The sequence below is a fragment of the Lethenteron reissneri genome, chromosome 23 (assembly GCF_015708825.2).
Source record: "Lethenteron reissneri isolate LAM-NWPU_2019-01 chromosome 23, ASM1570882v1, whole genome shotgun sequence".
Classification (NCBI taxonomy): Eukaryota; Metazoa; Chordata; class Hyperoartia; order Petromyzontiformes; family Petromyzontidae; genus Lethenteron; species Lethenteron reissneri.
The window spans coordinates 12,090,035-12,105,987 of record NC_083801.1 but is presented as its reverse complement, the minus strand read 5'-3'; the positions used below and the strand labels follow the sequence as shown (position 1 = coordinate 12,105,987).

The 15,953-nt window shown below is 43.4% G+C and overlaps 1 protein-coding gene across 1 annotated transcript in view; it reads right to left on the bottom strand.

Moving 5' to 3' along the window:
* Positions 1 to 2: 2 nt before the first annotated feature.
* TEX10 (testis expressed 10) overlaps positions 3 to 15,953 on the bottom strand; it is a 45,542-nt gene continuing 29,591 nt past the window's right edge. The window contains exons 15-16 of the mRNA XM_061557211.1: positions 12,095 to 12,356; positions 3 to 1,153 (exon numbers count right to left, since the gene is read on the bottom strand). Coding sequence (XP_061413195.1) covers positions 1,067 to 1,153; positions 12,095 to 12,356 — 349 coding nt within the window. The 3' untranslated portion in view covers positions 3 to 1,066. The remainder of the gene's footprint in view (positions 1,154 to 12,094; positions 12,357 to 15,953) is intronic.

The window sequence follows — 15,953 nt, the reverse complement described above, 5'->3', positions numbered from 1 at the left end:
GTAACATGCTTCATACCCACACTGTAATGATTTGTATGTGAAACTTTTCATAAATGTTCCTTTTAAAAAAATAGCTCTTTTATTTTTTTGGACTTCATACATCTATGGAAACCATAACACTGCTTGTTTTGACCTTTTTAGAAATTAAATTTGTCTTTTTTTCACTTGGCTTCAAGAGTGGGCTTAACATAGATGGAGAAGACACTGCTGCCCGGTGGATCTACAATGAATTCATATTTCTTATTTATTTGTTCTTAATCTGTTTAACACGTAGGCTTTCGCGACCAATATTATTCATAATCAACGTTTTTGGGTTTAGATCGCATTATTTATAAATGTGTCGTAACCCACCACCACCCGACACGGCCAATCAGTAAAAAAGTGTCACGTTGACAAAAGACAAATAGTTCACTGCTTTAGCCCACCGGTGTGTTGAAGCGTGAAACCACAACATTTACAATTTGAGTACGACGTTTCGCTGGTAATTGCATCCAGCATCGGGCAATTCGCCAGAATGATGCAGAATGGCGAATTGCCCGATGATGCTGGTTATTCTAATTCGTTTTTTTTTGTACCGTACTTCTGAACACGACTGGATCACCCAATGCTATTTGTTTGAGATAATGCTCGACACAATAATGAATGTTCCACCACACGTCCACTACTCTCAATGACAAAGCAGTGGGGTTTGGGATGGTATTTAATATCAGATTCACAGCAGCTACTACACAGTCCTTCCAAGCAAGTCTGCGTACAAGTCCTAATTCGTCTCAATTATTTTAATATTTAAACAAACATTTACAGTGTTTTCAAAACTTCAGAGCGACCACAAATCAAGCTGGAGGCATATTTTTCAACACCAAAGTTTATTCGCCAAGTGTTCCTGTTGTTGCAGCGTATAATGATATTGCAAAATTACAGTTTTAGGTTGAACTATACTTCACTGGTGATTAGCAGGTCCCAGGTCCCAGGACTCAGCAAGGTCACATTTGAGTAAAAATAAATCCTGAATGTTTCGTAATCGTATCATGCGCAACCTTTTTTCCTGCATGTCGCTGAGCTCATGTCAAACCTGGCTTTGAGACATAAACACGGTGAAGTTGCACTTCAAGTCGGTCTTCCACTGCTCCCAGCAATCTGCACCTCCTGCATCCTGTTGAGGACCGACACAGAAAACTGAACAATTTAGAAAGGAAAAAAAAGCAAATTGGTGTCCTTGCAAAGATCCTCGGAGAAAATGCGATGGAAGAAAGGAGGAATGGTTCAAGTAACAAAATCCCGTTTGGCTCAGGAAAGCCTCCCAGCAGGTAGTGGTTGCTTCGGTGCCGCTAAATAATTTAGCAGCCAAGTTCAGTGGATAAAGGAGTTAATAATAGGGCCAGGTAGCCGCTTTGCCCTTTTTATAATAGGCTGCAAAAACGCATTCTCTTAAATAATGTTTAAACACTGTTTTTGCCGTCAGCCAAGGAGGCCACCAATTTGCTGTATGAATCCGGTAAGAGCACTTAACACTGGGCAAGCCCCGAAGTTTAAGGAGGAAAGTTTGCAGTGCGTTAGCATGGCAGAGAACACACAATTCTTCATCTGGACATTGATTTTCGCTGGCGTGCTTTGTAGGTCAGAAACATCAATGTCATAAGCATATCAAACGCTCGGCTGCAGTGATGTGCAGGTACAAAAAATCTGTCACTCACAGTTAAGCTGCCTGGGAGAGTCGAAGAGACCTTTACAGACAAGACTATAAATGTCTCCTCCTCTGCCCTCCCCTTTTCTTTTTTTCATTTGGCATTACAAAGTACGCACAGACATCAGAGAGACCGAAAACCTTTAAACGTGGGCCGTTTAGCGTTGCCCCTTGATCCAGCAAATATGGCGTTTCAGAGGGGAGTCCCAGAAACAAAGAGCACCAACTGCTTTCTGTCGCAGCGTTTAAAGGGTCTTTGTCATGTGCTTGCATGTCGGGGTTTTTTAAAGCGACATAAATCGACCACTGTACTTAATTTGGCCTTGCACTTTCCAGTAATAGCACTTTTTTTTCTTTCTAAAAGTGGCACTACCTGGTTTAGCTCCAAATGAAAGGTGTCACACTGGTATTCGATATATGCTTTTCAAGGTACAGAGGTATTTTTTTAAGTTCAAACACTTCTACAAAACATATAGGTTTCTTTTGCAAATGCTCATAGGCATTTCAGTAATTGAGAAAAGCCAAATTGTCTGCATTAAAATTTTATCACTGAGTTATATAGCTCTTTTTCAGAAGCGACCTGGCCACAAATGATAGCTCAAAGGGGCTTATCATGTGGAAATGTATTGCAGCCAAATAATCTAAACGCATGTTTCTAAATGTGGAGGGGAAAACCGGAGGACCCTAGAGAAAAATCCACACGGCCACGAGCAGCACTTGCAAACTATACAAATATACAGGCGTCAGGATCGAACCCACGACCGCCTGCAAAACCAGGCGAGATCGTTAACATCTCGCCACCGTGGCACCCCATTTGGCTGCATTACCACTGGAAGCAGATATGCATGGCCACAGGCATTGTCTCGCCAGACAAGGAGGTGTGATTTGATGGACTTCTTGGCTGGGTAAAAAAAAAATCATCCAGCAGATTTGTGCCACCTTCTGGCTCCATTCAGCAGCAGTATTGCTCAACTGACACAGGGCGCTTTTTGCTAATACAGCAACGAAACAATTTGGATTTATAATGCAACTTCATGCATATAACTGAAGATAGAATATGCAAGGCAAACGATATTATTTGTTTCAGTACAGAACAAAAATTCTGCAAAGTTAATGCAAAAAAACTACAAATTTGATACTGCATGGGCATTACTGCACAAGCACAATTAAACAAAAAAAACTCGCATTCATAAATAACTGCCATGGACAAGAATACATAACTCATGACGTTTCAGGCAATGGACCCTTTTTCATAGCCCTTCTTCGTAGCTATGAAGACTATGGCCTAAAATGTGGCAGGCTACTGAATGAAAAAACAACCATAGAAATTTTCCCACTTCACGACATGGTTATTGATGAATGAGTTTTTTTTCTTACGAATGCAAATAATTCCTTTATCTCGATATCCAAATCACAAATTACAATAAACGCATCCCTATTGCATGGATCATGTTCGCTATGGGGGTGCCTGTTGCGTTTATAAATACTGTACACGCAAATTCTGTCACCTTAAATGCGAGTGCTCACTACGTACTGCGAGAGTGCTTTTCCGTTGCCAGTCCCATGACTATGCAAGCATCCCCCACTGCATTAATGCGCACACACATGTAGCCAAACGTTTATTCCCACAATACAAATGTTTTCTACGCAAGACTTGCTTTTACATTCCGGTGAAACCCCTCGAAGCCAGACCACAGTAAGGCCGAGATTTAGGGTCATGCCAGAAAAAGCTCCCTGGATTTTTTTTAAAGCAAAACTAGTCTCAACGAGAAGTTTTTCTGGAGCACTGCTCATGCACCAATTAAGCAGTGTGCTGAAGGATGTTGTGTTTGAAAAAGTTTAATTAATTTTAAACGTGTATAATTTATAACATTTATGTCAAAATGAGAGAGTGTAAGGTCACCCACCAGCAGACCACGTGGTAGACTAATGGGAACTCTGCTGGTGGCAACCCATCTTAATCTCTCTATTTAGCTTGTACTCTAATTTATAAAATACTGTTAAAATGGTTTTGATTAAATGTTGTGCTGTACATTTGTTTTGTAAGTCAATTACTACAAAACAATGTTTCATGGCAGTATGTTTAACCGATTACTTTGTGAAGTTAATTTACTACTTTTTTTATATTGAAAATAAATAAATGTACTTTTTGGAATGTTATAAATACCGTACATTAACGGCCTGTATCAGGACTTGACGTTTTCAAGCCAGCCACAAAACCCCTCCCCTGTGCTGGCCACCTCTCAGCTTCGTGGTGATGTGTACATGACCCTGATTCAAGTCAAGTATTGTTTTAAGTCTTGTTTTAATTACAAAACATCCAAGATAAGTTACTTAGTCTAAATTAAATGTATGGCATTCAATGTTATTTCAAGATGTGAAGGATAATTAACCCTTTCCCGTTTCGATGAGGTACGTTTACTCCAACATTCTAATTTCGATTCAGTACCGATGACGTACGCATACATCGTCAAAACGAAAGGGGAAGAAAAAACCAAATAACTTTACCGGTACCAAGGCTCCCACAAGGCCATGCAGTTTGGCCCCAGCTTTCATAGAGCGCGGTCGTGTCGCGACAGTTCTCTGCGGTGAGTACCATGTGTTTAATAACAGCCTCTCTAGATAAAATGTACGCTAACCGCTTGTGCATTCCGAGATTCAGAGGCGAACAGGACCCCCCCTGCAACTTGCAGACGTCTCGGAATCGGAAAGGGTTAAAGATGCACCCCAAACTTGTGCCCGGTATCAATAGAGTTATACAAATCTGTTCTCACACACATCTAGAGGATTGAAAGACGCACCCCCAAATGTTGCTTCACAATACGGGGGGTGGAGGGGGGGGGGGGTTGGAAAATGCGTGTTATAATCTGGAAAATACGTAATTTTGTGTTAATTACATGTACATTTATTAACACTTCGTAATTATTACTTGCAGCTAAAGGCGGATAAGAAAAATGTAAAGCTACAAATTTGTAACCAGCACAATTTCTGTAGATTCACCTTCCCCTATCGTCAAAAAGGCTACCTCACCAAATCAGCCCGGCTTCGAGAGGGTTTACTGTTGAGTCCTGTGACTGGGGACCTTTCATCACGTTGCTGCCATCAGCTTTGTTGAAATGTAAATACGAACCAAGGTTGCCAAACATAAAGCAACGCCGTGTACATCGAGAGTCAATCACTGCTGGATGAGGGCCTCGCCGTGATGCAAGGGACACGAGGATTATGTAACCATACTTCGCCACGCTGGTCAGTGAGGATTAAGGCAGGAAAGCTTAGACATGAAGAGAGCATGCACATACAATACAGCTGCACTGCCCTCTACTGCCCATTACGAAGCAAACTCCCACACGGTGGCCTATGTCAACCTGGCATGCATGGTGGTCAACCGATCCAAGCACTATCCAGACTCAACCCTGTTTAGCGTCCGAGATCTGATGAGGTCAGGTGCATTCTCAGTGATTTGGTCATAGGTACTGTGTATATACACAAGACTATATTATGGGGCAGCAAAGATTGTACATTTGCTGTACTGTATTTTTTTACCCAAGCCCCTTGATAAATAGACTGTTGAGCTCAATTAGCTCTCATCCAGTCAAAAATAACATGCTACTGATAATAACCAAGTTTAAATTTCCCATTTGCAAATAATTTAGGTTTTCTTTGTCTCTTCTTTTCATAAACGTATTAGTGCATGCACACATTTTTACTTTCATAACGGTGAACAGGTTACTTGGCAATTAATGGAGTGGTGGACGTAAGTTCACCTTTAATATTCGATATTTACACAATCATATGAACACTTGAGAAACAATATGAACATAACGACTAACTTCATGAAGTTTTTTCGGAAATACTCTCATTTTGCGATTGAATGTGTGGTGATGCTATTTAATCATAACTTAATTTCAATATAGCCACAATACGTAGCAAAACACATTAGTCTAGTTGCCCTGTATAGATGAATATGAATTACAAACATTTCAGTGCAGAAAAGAATAAACGATGAACAGACTACTACTATCTCACTACAGAAAATGCAAGATCCATTCAAGGAATTGCAATTCATTTATCTTGAATTAAGAACGGGCGCATTTATATGCATGACACATTAACGAACAGTTTTATAATTGCCTATGCAGACAAATTTACATAGTATTGCAAAATAATTTGAAAGCGTGGAAAACACAAGTGCAGCCACCACTGTTTTAGCTGTATAAGGATGTGAGCAATGGACTTTACACACTGAAACAAAGGAAAGTGCGTATACACAATATAAGCACACATCGAAGCAGAAGGAAGTTCCACATTGCAGCGTTAAAGATTACAAGCATCCCACAATAAGAATTTTTTTTCGCGCTGGCTTTTAAACACAGGCCGGAAATAAAATTTTATTAATCGCTCATTAAAACGCATTTGGATCCCACTTTATTTCGCACGTGCAGCGATTTGCTGCAAAAAGAAGCATACACCATGCATCATTAATCAAAACCACGGCCTTATTCTGCTACTGTCTGGGGCGTTTATTACCCGGCCTAATTAAACAGATCTTTGAACTGGAATTTCAGATAGCCGCTAACAGATTACCATTAATTACAGGAGGAAGATTATGAGCCATTAGGTGAAGCCAGGTTCTCTTTCTATGGCCTCACTTTAGTCATGGAAGATTGCTTATTAAGGTGCTAGCAAGTTGGCCTGAAAAAAGCTTTATTCTTTATGCAAAGTGGGAGTTTTTCCTTTTCGCTAAATTAAAGGACCTGGGACCAGGTTTATGCCAGGGCACAGCGAGCTGAAAATGGCTGTTCGTCACGCAAGACCAGTGGAATTTATTAGCGGAAATTTAGAGGTTCCCATGAAATACCATGCTCCGCATAAATTTCTTCTTTGTGGTCTTGCTGGGATGTGTGTCACAAATGTTTTGGCCTCCTAGCCTAATTGTTCCTAGTGTTCCCAGTGTTATAATTAAAAACATAAATTTTTCAATGTTCAAACATGCCAAATATTTCTCCGTAAATTATAGTCTTCAGTGAAAACTGGTTATAATTAGGCTCTTCTAATATCAGTCTCATTACTTTCATTTACTATGTGGGTGTTTCAAGGGTCATCAGGGTCATCTTGTGCCATTCTGATCAGCAGATGCACCCAGACCAAAAGCAACATGTTAATTAGAATACGGTACATTTAAAGAAATTTGGCACGATTCCCCTACACCTGGTTGAATGTGACAATGCACGTGTTCACTTTTTAAGCTCTTTACTGAAATACGTTTATACATCTACTTGGTTCCTAAATTATATAATCAACCTTCATCAGTCCACTACTAGATGAAGGCCTCCAAAGCCATCACCAACTCTAAATCCCGCAATGCAATAATCCGTCCAGCACCTGCACACAAGCCGATTTCATCATTCCATCTCTTCGGTAGGCATCCCGTAGGACACGCTGCACTCCTCGGCTGCCACTTCATGATTAGAATACGCGGCCTGCCCAAGCCCCCTCTCTCTCTTTTAACAATTTCATATAATTAACCTGTTTATATTAATAATCCATTCTTTGGTATTCTTAACCACTGAAATTTATAGACGTATGCTTTTTCACTTTTTATGCAGTGGTCACACGTTCAAAAACAAATATATTTAACTCGATACAGTATTGTCAGCAACTGCCATTTTATTTGACAAAAACAAATTGTGCTGTTAAGCTATCTGGGACAAGTTAAACATTTTCCACCCTTAATATTCAGGTTTCCTTCATTACTGACAATAATAAAAAGTTCTTGAGGGGAGCTCAAACACATTGCCTCCATTAGAGCGGAAACTTCTCCTTGTATAAATAAAATTATTTGGAAGAGCATTAAAAAGGATGGGAGAAAAAAAAACATTGAGATCATACAGCCTTTTTGGCACCAAGAGAAAGCACAGCCAACTGGTATTACAGAGCAGCCACTCATGCGGACATCAAAGGCCCCATCGCGTAGATCACCCAACGTGCAGAGGGTGAAACACGCAACGTGAATTGCGCGCTGGAGAAGCGGTGCGAGGAGTGGAGGTGTAACTGGCCTCTGGCTTATCTCTGCCTAAACAGAATCTGAATCTTTATGCTGGAGGAATCCGGTGAGCTATTAAGCTCTTTTCCATAGATGTCCGATAGAGCCGGATCAGAAAGTTACAACAATACAAAAACATGCCAGGACTGCAAAGTATAGCAAAGGTAAGCAAATGACAAAATATCTACATATTTTATTCCCCAGGTAAATAAAGCCCACTGAGCTATTAGCTTCTTTTTCCCAAGCAGCCTGGCTATCGCAGATGATAGCTCAACTATCGTGGAAGCCAAGATGAGCAGTGCTGTGTGTGCAGAATACATCTGATGGTTTCGGATCTTTTGCGGCTGCTTTAGCAACGCACCCTCGGAGTGCAACTTGCATGTCACAGCAACACTTTCTCTTCACAAACTGTATCACATGTCATCCGCTCTTCGTATTTGTAAACCAAAGTGGGGGACATTCCGAGAATGATGCTTCGACATATTTTTTTATTGAAAAAAAAAGTGAATATCAATTCCCTGCTCTGCTACCAATTATGGTGAAGATGAAATGCGTAAATATTAATGTGTTATATGATTATTATATAAATCGTTTTTGCTCCATTGCTTATTTTCCTACTGTCGACGCTATTGTGTTATTTTCATTGTTGTAAATGCTTGGACATTTTTCCTGGTAAAGATTTTCAATGTATGTTACTAATTACTGGGCTTTCACATAGCAAGTCTGTTCTTTATTTTAAAATATTTCTTAATATCATATGCAAACAATTAGGGCTGTTTGAGAAAGAAGCCAAAAACTTGCATCTTACCAGAATTTAATCAAGTGTCATACTAGTTTGCTAAATCCAATTATTTTGAGTTTCCTATTTCTGGATGACACCAATCATTGAATTACAGTTTTAGGTGCACGGCGCTTTACAAAGACAAGTCAAAAACTGCTGACACGAAAACATTTTGTAACATCATCACAGGGAATAAGAGCAATTTCAACAAAAAATAAAGACTTGCAATGTGGAACGTGAAAACTAGAGTGTGGGTTAAAGCCAATCCAAAATAAGGTCTACATGTTTCAACTACATATACAAGATTTAATAAAACAAAAGGAATATATGAGGATAATACAGTAACTTGGTGGCTGGGAAGATGTCAGCCAAAGGTCAGGGGCCTCTGGCCTGGCAATATTGCTGGAAATATAAGCGTTTCACTTTTAATAAAGTGTTATCGAGATGCATCCGAGATGTGGACGCCAATGACATGCGTTTCATTCCGAGTACTATCCATAGATCAGCAGCACAAAGACGGGGGGGGGCCTTACTTGAAGGGCCCTTGTTGGCTTGGCACGCATACATACAAATGGGTTGCTCGCTATGAACATGCAGCGATTGCAAGTATGCCCCTACACTGATGCCCAAAAAAATTATATGTTGAAGCCCATCGAATGAGTTTTTTTTAGGATTTGCATAAAAAAGTTTCCTATACTTGGCACTGCCACTCACCACTCAATCGGCAGAAGGTAAAGGTATAGCCCCCTTCTCATGCCGGTATAAGCTGCTGCTCACGAAGGGCCCTCACCCGACGAGAGAAATCTAAGATAGTCCTTTAGAAGGCCCGCCCATACGGGACCATCTGTGAAAAACAGCTTCATAGCTCATCAGATTTCTCCAGGAAAAATAAAGATTCTGTATTTGGATTACTCTTCCACACTTTTTTACACCACAGATGTGATTATAACTGATTAAAGATGTACCCATTTATACTGTTGGGTGGACAGGTGGGGAAAAAATTTCAGAAATCTGCTCCATTGTCTCAACTGCTCCGTTGGAAAATATAACCAGTGACCTTTTGTTTTCAAGTTCAGTTTGCCAACCCATTACACCTTGGGCAGGCATTCCATTAGATTATCACCCATTACCATGGCCTGATCTCACAATTCATCACTCTTAAAAATGTTTAACGCACACCCTATTCAACCACCAGAGGTAATATGATACAACAACCGAACACCATCGGACTCAGCTAACAAGTGTGTGCCACTTACCCTGACTGCAAGTGGCAGAGACCTCCTTGAGGCAAGCTCCCTCACCCTCCCAGCAACGTAGGGTGGTGGACTCATCTCATCCAGACCATCTTAAAATGATTGAGCACATGTGGTATTCGTGCTATTCTCATAGCCCAAGGCTATCATGAAGGTGCTACGTTTCACAGTTGGATAGTCTTGCCAAAAGGTGACAATGCTGATGTGGTTTTTACCCAATTAAGTAATTTGTGGTACCTTTTTCAAATTTGGCAATGTTTGATCACGTCACTGGAATACATGGCCCACTGTGAATGGGAAATGTCACTGGTTTAATGGCCACTGTGAGCCAGACAACAGTTTAACTTTTTACTAAAACACCCAACGTATTAATCAGGGCAGCCGATGGGCTCGAACCATAAACCTTGAACCTCTGCAACAAGCGGCAAATGTGCCACCACCCGCACATGCCGAGCAGTGACGTCACCGCTGGCTGCCAATAATCTTGCATAGTCCAGAAATTGTGAAGGACACCTGACAGCCAGCAACACTTTTGACTCCGAACATCCACTTCCAGCCCTCAAGACACCAATGATCAGAAATCCACAGCGGTGTGGAAGGGAACTAGAGAGCGGCAGTGAACAGGAAACAACTCCACTTCCTCATCCACGACACTGCCACCTCTCACCACCCAATCTTTTGAACCTGTGCCAGAGCTCAAACCGATGAGGCGGAAACCCAAGTGGATATAGGACGGCCCTAACCAAATGCCTCATTTGTGGAAGCCACAGTGTACGGGCCTATAGTGCCGCACAGTGGACCACTGAGTTACTTTACAAATGGCCGCCAGTGGAACCCCCGTCCCAAAAGGCCCAGGACGTTGGCAGCGCTCTCGCCCAGTGAGCCCGGCCAGTCTCATGCACCAGCCAATCCCCACCCCCGCGTCACCATGACGAGGCAAAACACTTCTTCAACAGGGCAGCCAATCTTTTCTTAGATGGCGGCAGCCCCTAAAAACCTCTTCAGAAAAAAAACAATCGCCCAGACCGCCAGACAGGACTCGGCTCTCGCCAAACGATGAGATGGTGGCCATACACATCCCACATTCACGCAAATCCTGCTCCATTCTAAACAGACAAGGACAGAAGTTTGGCAAGACGACGTCCCGCTCCATATGAAAAGCTGAATCTACCTTCAGCAGAAACCTTTCCAGACGAATACATAATTAAACTATGGAACCATATCACGGTGAACCACCATGTATGGCTTTCCTCTCATATAATAGAATCATCTTCCCGACTTTCTTCATCTGGAAAACGAACAACGGTTTCTCTTCTAGAGACGCAAGTCCGGCTCACCTCATTGGAGATCGCACGCAGAGACGTTGATGGAAGAGCTCGATGAGGTGCTGGTGGTTTGTACCACTACAAGTCGGACACTGCTGTGCGTGGTTGTGTCACATGCTAATGGTGGCATGCCCAAAGTATAAATTACAACATGTTTTAGTCACGATGTATTTTTTGAGATCTGGAATGACGAGTGGCAATGACACAGAAACGCATGTTCACGGCAGTGCTCTATGTAGAGCAGGTATTTCATTATTCAAAAAATAATTTGACAATTCTTTTACGATTATTCCTTTTAGCCACTGAACCATATATATATAATTATTATTGTGTAATTTGATGTGTGTGCGTGTAGTGGTCATCCTGTTGAAATTAATCCATGATGGGATTGTGGAATTCCCACCACTCGCTCAGGGGCCACCTACAGATATGAGCACCATTCACATGGCTTGTTCTATACAGACACTTGTTTTCCCTCGACGTGTGCATACTGCAAGACAAATAGCGGAGCCGTGGCTCAATTCCTGACCATGGCTAACATAAATACTGAATGTAACTCTGAAGCAGTCCTGGGCCTCCTGTCGGCCCAGGAGTTTTTGCGGTGTGTATCAGCACTGGGGAGACACAGGCACCCGGGCATTATGATGGCCACAGAACCCTATGTATGTTGGGCCATGTCAGCTTTAATACGCGATTGCCAACAGCATTTTTCTCCAACAGTCTACGTAGGCTATGCAGGAGATCCTTGTCTTTGTATATCCTGTGCACCGATATTGCACCCACCCATGGCAAGACATCGTGCACGATTTGGGATTCCACCTCCATTGGAAAACAACAGTATGTGTTCACGTGTCAACTGGAATGGTGTTTTATTACACAACTGACAAAACTGGGAACTTTAATGCCCCCGGGATGACTTAAAGCTTTCCCATGACAGCTACGCCGACAAAAAGAATATCCTGCGAAAACCAGGACAGGTGGCACAAAAAATGAACGGAGTTTACATACCAGCACGGTCTGCACCAGCCGGCCCAGCAGCTGTGCACTCTGCGCCACCACAGGCCTCAAGTGCTGCTCCTGCATCAGCCACTGCAGCATCGGCGCGAGCGCCCGCGCGTGCTCCCTCTGGGGCGCCGGCGGCACCCTGTCGCCGGCGCTCGGCGCTCCCGACGCAAGCTCCTTGAGCTCCTCGAGCAGGGAGCTCAGCACGGCGGAGCAGGCGCCGGGGAGGGTGGCCAGGCTGGACTCGCAAGCCTCGAGCACACACTGCCTGCAAGGAACAGGGAGTCAAACCACAGCTGCTGAAGGGAAATGGATCATCAAGCTCGGGCAACGTCGGGGGCAACAACAGGGCACAATCGGCCAACAAATGCATTGTCGAACGGTGTATTGTTTTGCAACCGACAAAAAACGTGACTTTTAATGTTATTGCGGGTGTAATTCACTATGATAATACGCACCGTCTCCTGCAAAGTGAATATTAAAAGATCCTCCGATGTCATTCGCAAGAGGAGACCATTGTTTTTTCAGTGTCAAAATTTTTCCAAATTCGAAAATTCCCCGAAAATTATACACACAAACACACAGTAATTATCACCCCTGCTGGCTGACTAATGCCCCCCAGGTCACTCACGCAAAATAAGACTATGCTGATCTCTTGAGTTCTTACCTACCTGGTTAAACAAAATCAACTTTAATTTGAATGTCCCAAGAAGACTTTAAAAATTTCCCAGGAGACCGACCTTAAAAAAAAAAAGAGAGGACATCCCGGGAAAAGCAACTTCTGTCACGACACTGCGAGCAATGCCGTAGAGGTTTTGCGCCACCTCAGGACGCACTTAACCATGCAGTGCGACCACCTCGTCTGCTTTAGCCCCCTGCTTGGGTTAAGAAGAGAGCCTGTCGAGGCTTGCCTCTCAAAAAAACAACAAAAATCATCTGCCTTTAGCCACGCGAGCTAATACCACGAGTGCCCTTTTTAAATTTTAATTATCTCGCAACTGCGCAGAAGGTGTGAGAGAGATGTGGTGCCGAGTGCGTCGAGTGCGCGTGTGCACACGACAGAACAACAGAACGCGATGCAAACGGCGTCTCCCAATTTTGGCACGCACTTGGGGCTTGGACCATGGCCCGGGGCGGATTATTTCTTGGCCCTCACACTTTTCCTATGAAAATTCTCAAAAGTCGACGTCGCACTTCGGAAGACACTCGCCCTTTGGCGCCGTGCAAATCGGGACAGATTTCACAATAGAACGCCGGTTGTGCGATTCCAATGAAGCCATTTCATTTCTTTACAAGCACCCAGCAAAGCAGACCCCAGTGGCCAAGCCGTGGTTGAGCGTGAACGTATAAAGTTACGCTTCGTTCGGCACGTCTGTTACATCGTGAGGAGGGGTATGGATCGGCATATATTGTGTACTCCTTGTGTGCGTATGTGTGTGTATATATAGCGTCGGTCTTGGTGTGAAGGGCAGGTACATTCTGAAGTGCACATTCATATGCAGAATGTTTGCACAAAGATCCCCCGTGTAGCCTTTAACAGACTGTTACTACAAGTGCTCTTAGCGAACACCTATAAAGGCCGGCACGGCACACGAGGGGGTCAGTCACCACGCCTGACCGCCTTTGTCTCCCCAGTGGTGATGTTTACACACTGTACCAGGTACTCATTTGAGGTGATATAGGAGAGGCCCAGGCCCGGTTTAGATATTCGCTACTGGTGTTGGCCATGAGCGGGAATCGAACTTGGGTCGCCGGGTGAGTAGCGCAGCATGCTAACCGCTACACTACCGCTCCCCACCATTTGCACACACATGTGCACACACACACAATGTGATTGCACAGGTGGATTAACGGATGACTAAAACGTTGGAAAGAACACCAAGATACACTTATTTCCATTTGTTGTATGTGTCAGCGGGACCACATTGTCAGCGGAGGGGCAGTAAGGCAACATCTGCTGTTCTTCTATGCTCTCACGTCTATGCTCCCCACCTTCACCAACCCACACTGCTCAGTGTGGTGAACCATGATCAAATAACCCCCACGACCGGTACAGCGTGGCGCTGCCCTCATTTAGCAGACAAATAATCAAAAGGGCGGTGTCATCTGCATACGTAGGCACGTCACATGCAGTAAGTGCTGGTTGCAAGGATTCCATCTCTCTCAGCGCAGATTATGGACGACAATGGGTGAGAGTTGAGAGTCAGGGTCTTATTCACTTTCCAGCAGGGTGATTTCTCCTCATTGAATATTCAGGTGAAGTGATGAGCTGATAGATTCAAGGTCAAAGGCAATGTTCGGGCTGTGCCTGGTCAGAGGGGCGCAGCTCTGGGTCACAAATGCAAGTCAAGAGCAAATGCTCTTTACCGAAAGAGTAGAAACAAAGCCCACATGTATGTACAGTGCAAGGGATTATATAGTACTGTACATACCAGGCCTGCAACAATCGGCCTTACTCGTGCAACTCAGTCAGGTTATGGGGCTGAGGGTTGATTTTGGTTCTTTGCTAACGTTGTGGTACAATTTAGCACCGATATAGTGGCTGCAAGGGCACCCTAACTACATTCAAGCCCATAAGAATCGACACACATGATTCTCAGATTGTTAGCACGATTATCGATTTGAATCCACGCGTCAATGCATCGTTATACCCCGAGCACATGTGTATAGTTTTACTGATTGCACCTGCTAAATTTAGGGCATATAATTCGAATTATTTTCAAACAAACCTCCATAATCCGTCCTGTGTGTTTTCCTACTTACTTTTAATACTGCCGATAAAGCAATATTATTCAAGTTCTGAACCGGTTATACAAACTATCATGCTTTTTTAACACACAAACCAAACAAGGACATCCATCTATTCCGGGCTTTGGCAACGGCAAACACCCGCAATGTTGTCCAAACCTCCAACTTCCAAAGTCGAACGGAAGTTTGGGTACCAGTTCCTCAAAGTCCCCCTTCAATGCGCTTTCAATAACACCACTACCCAGTCCAAACAAAATCTCACCTTTACGGGAAATATAATTACACGGCCCTGGCCAGCTGCAGGTCAGGAAACAATCTGAATTTAGAGAGGAATATGAATAATATTGTCTTACTGCCAGACTGCAACCCCCTTCTCTTGCCTTAGCTGCCACCTTCTGCCCTTCATCTCCCGTTCAATCTTGCATCAATCTCCCTCCATCCAGACAAACCCTGAGACTGCACCGTCCCTTTATTTTCCTGTGGGTGTGTTGCGTTTTTTTTGTCCTCGGCCCTGCCTTGTCACCTTTCCCCAGGATCTGTCCCATCTGAGCCTCAGACAACAGAGGCGTAGGGATAGGAAGGAATGAAATGGCATCGTGGTCGTCCCCTTGTGTTGAGGATACGAGCTCACCAACCACTGGGTTACCCACCGTCATGGACGATACCCCCCCCACCCTGCACCTATACATCTTATCATCAGCCACGAACAATCCACTGCTGGATGAAGGCCTCTCCAAGCTGTCACCGTATCTCGTGATCCAGCGACATAATAATCCACCCTAGCTCCCACGCACCATCTGATTTCATCGCTCCGTCTACTTGCTTGTCCAATACGGTCGTACCCACCGCACTAGGCATGTAACAGTGCATACATTCATTGAAACTGAAATATATACCGATACACGACACGTGCATCAAATTGTACCTCTAAATATCCACTATGTACAATTCATACAAATGTGTACACTAATGTTACATTTAGGCTAACCGAGCTAACTGAATTATGCAAACAAGGCACGCAAAAACTAAAAGTAATCCCAACGAGACAGTAAAAATGTGACAAAAGTAATAGATTCCCGAAAATAACTGTGACCCCCCCCCCCCCCCGGGGATCTTG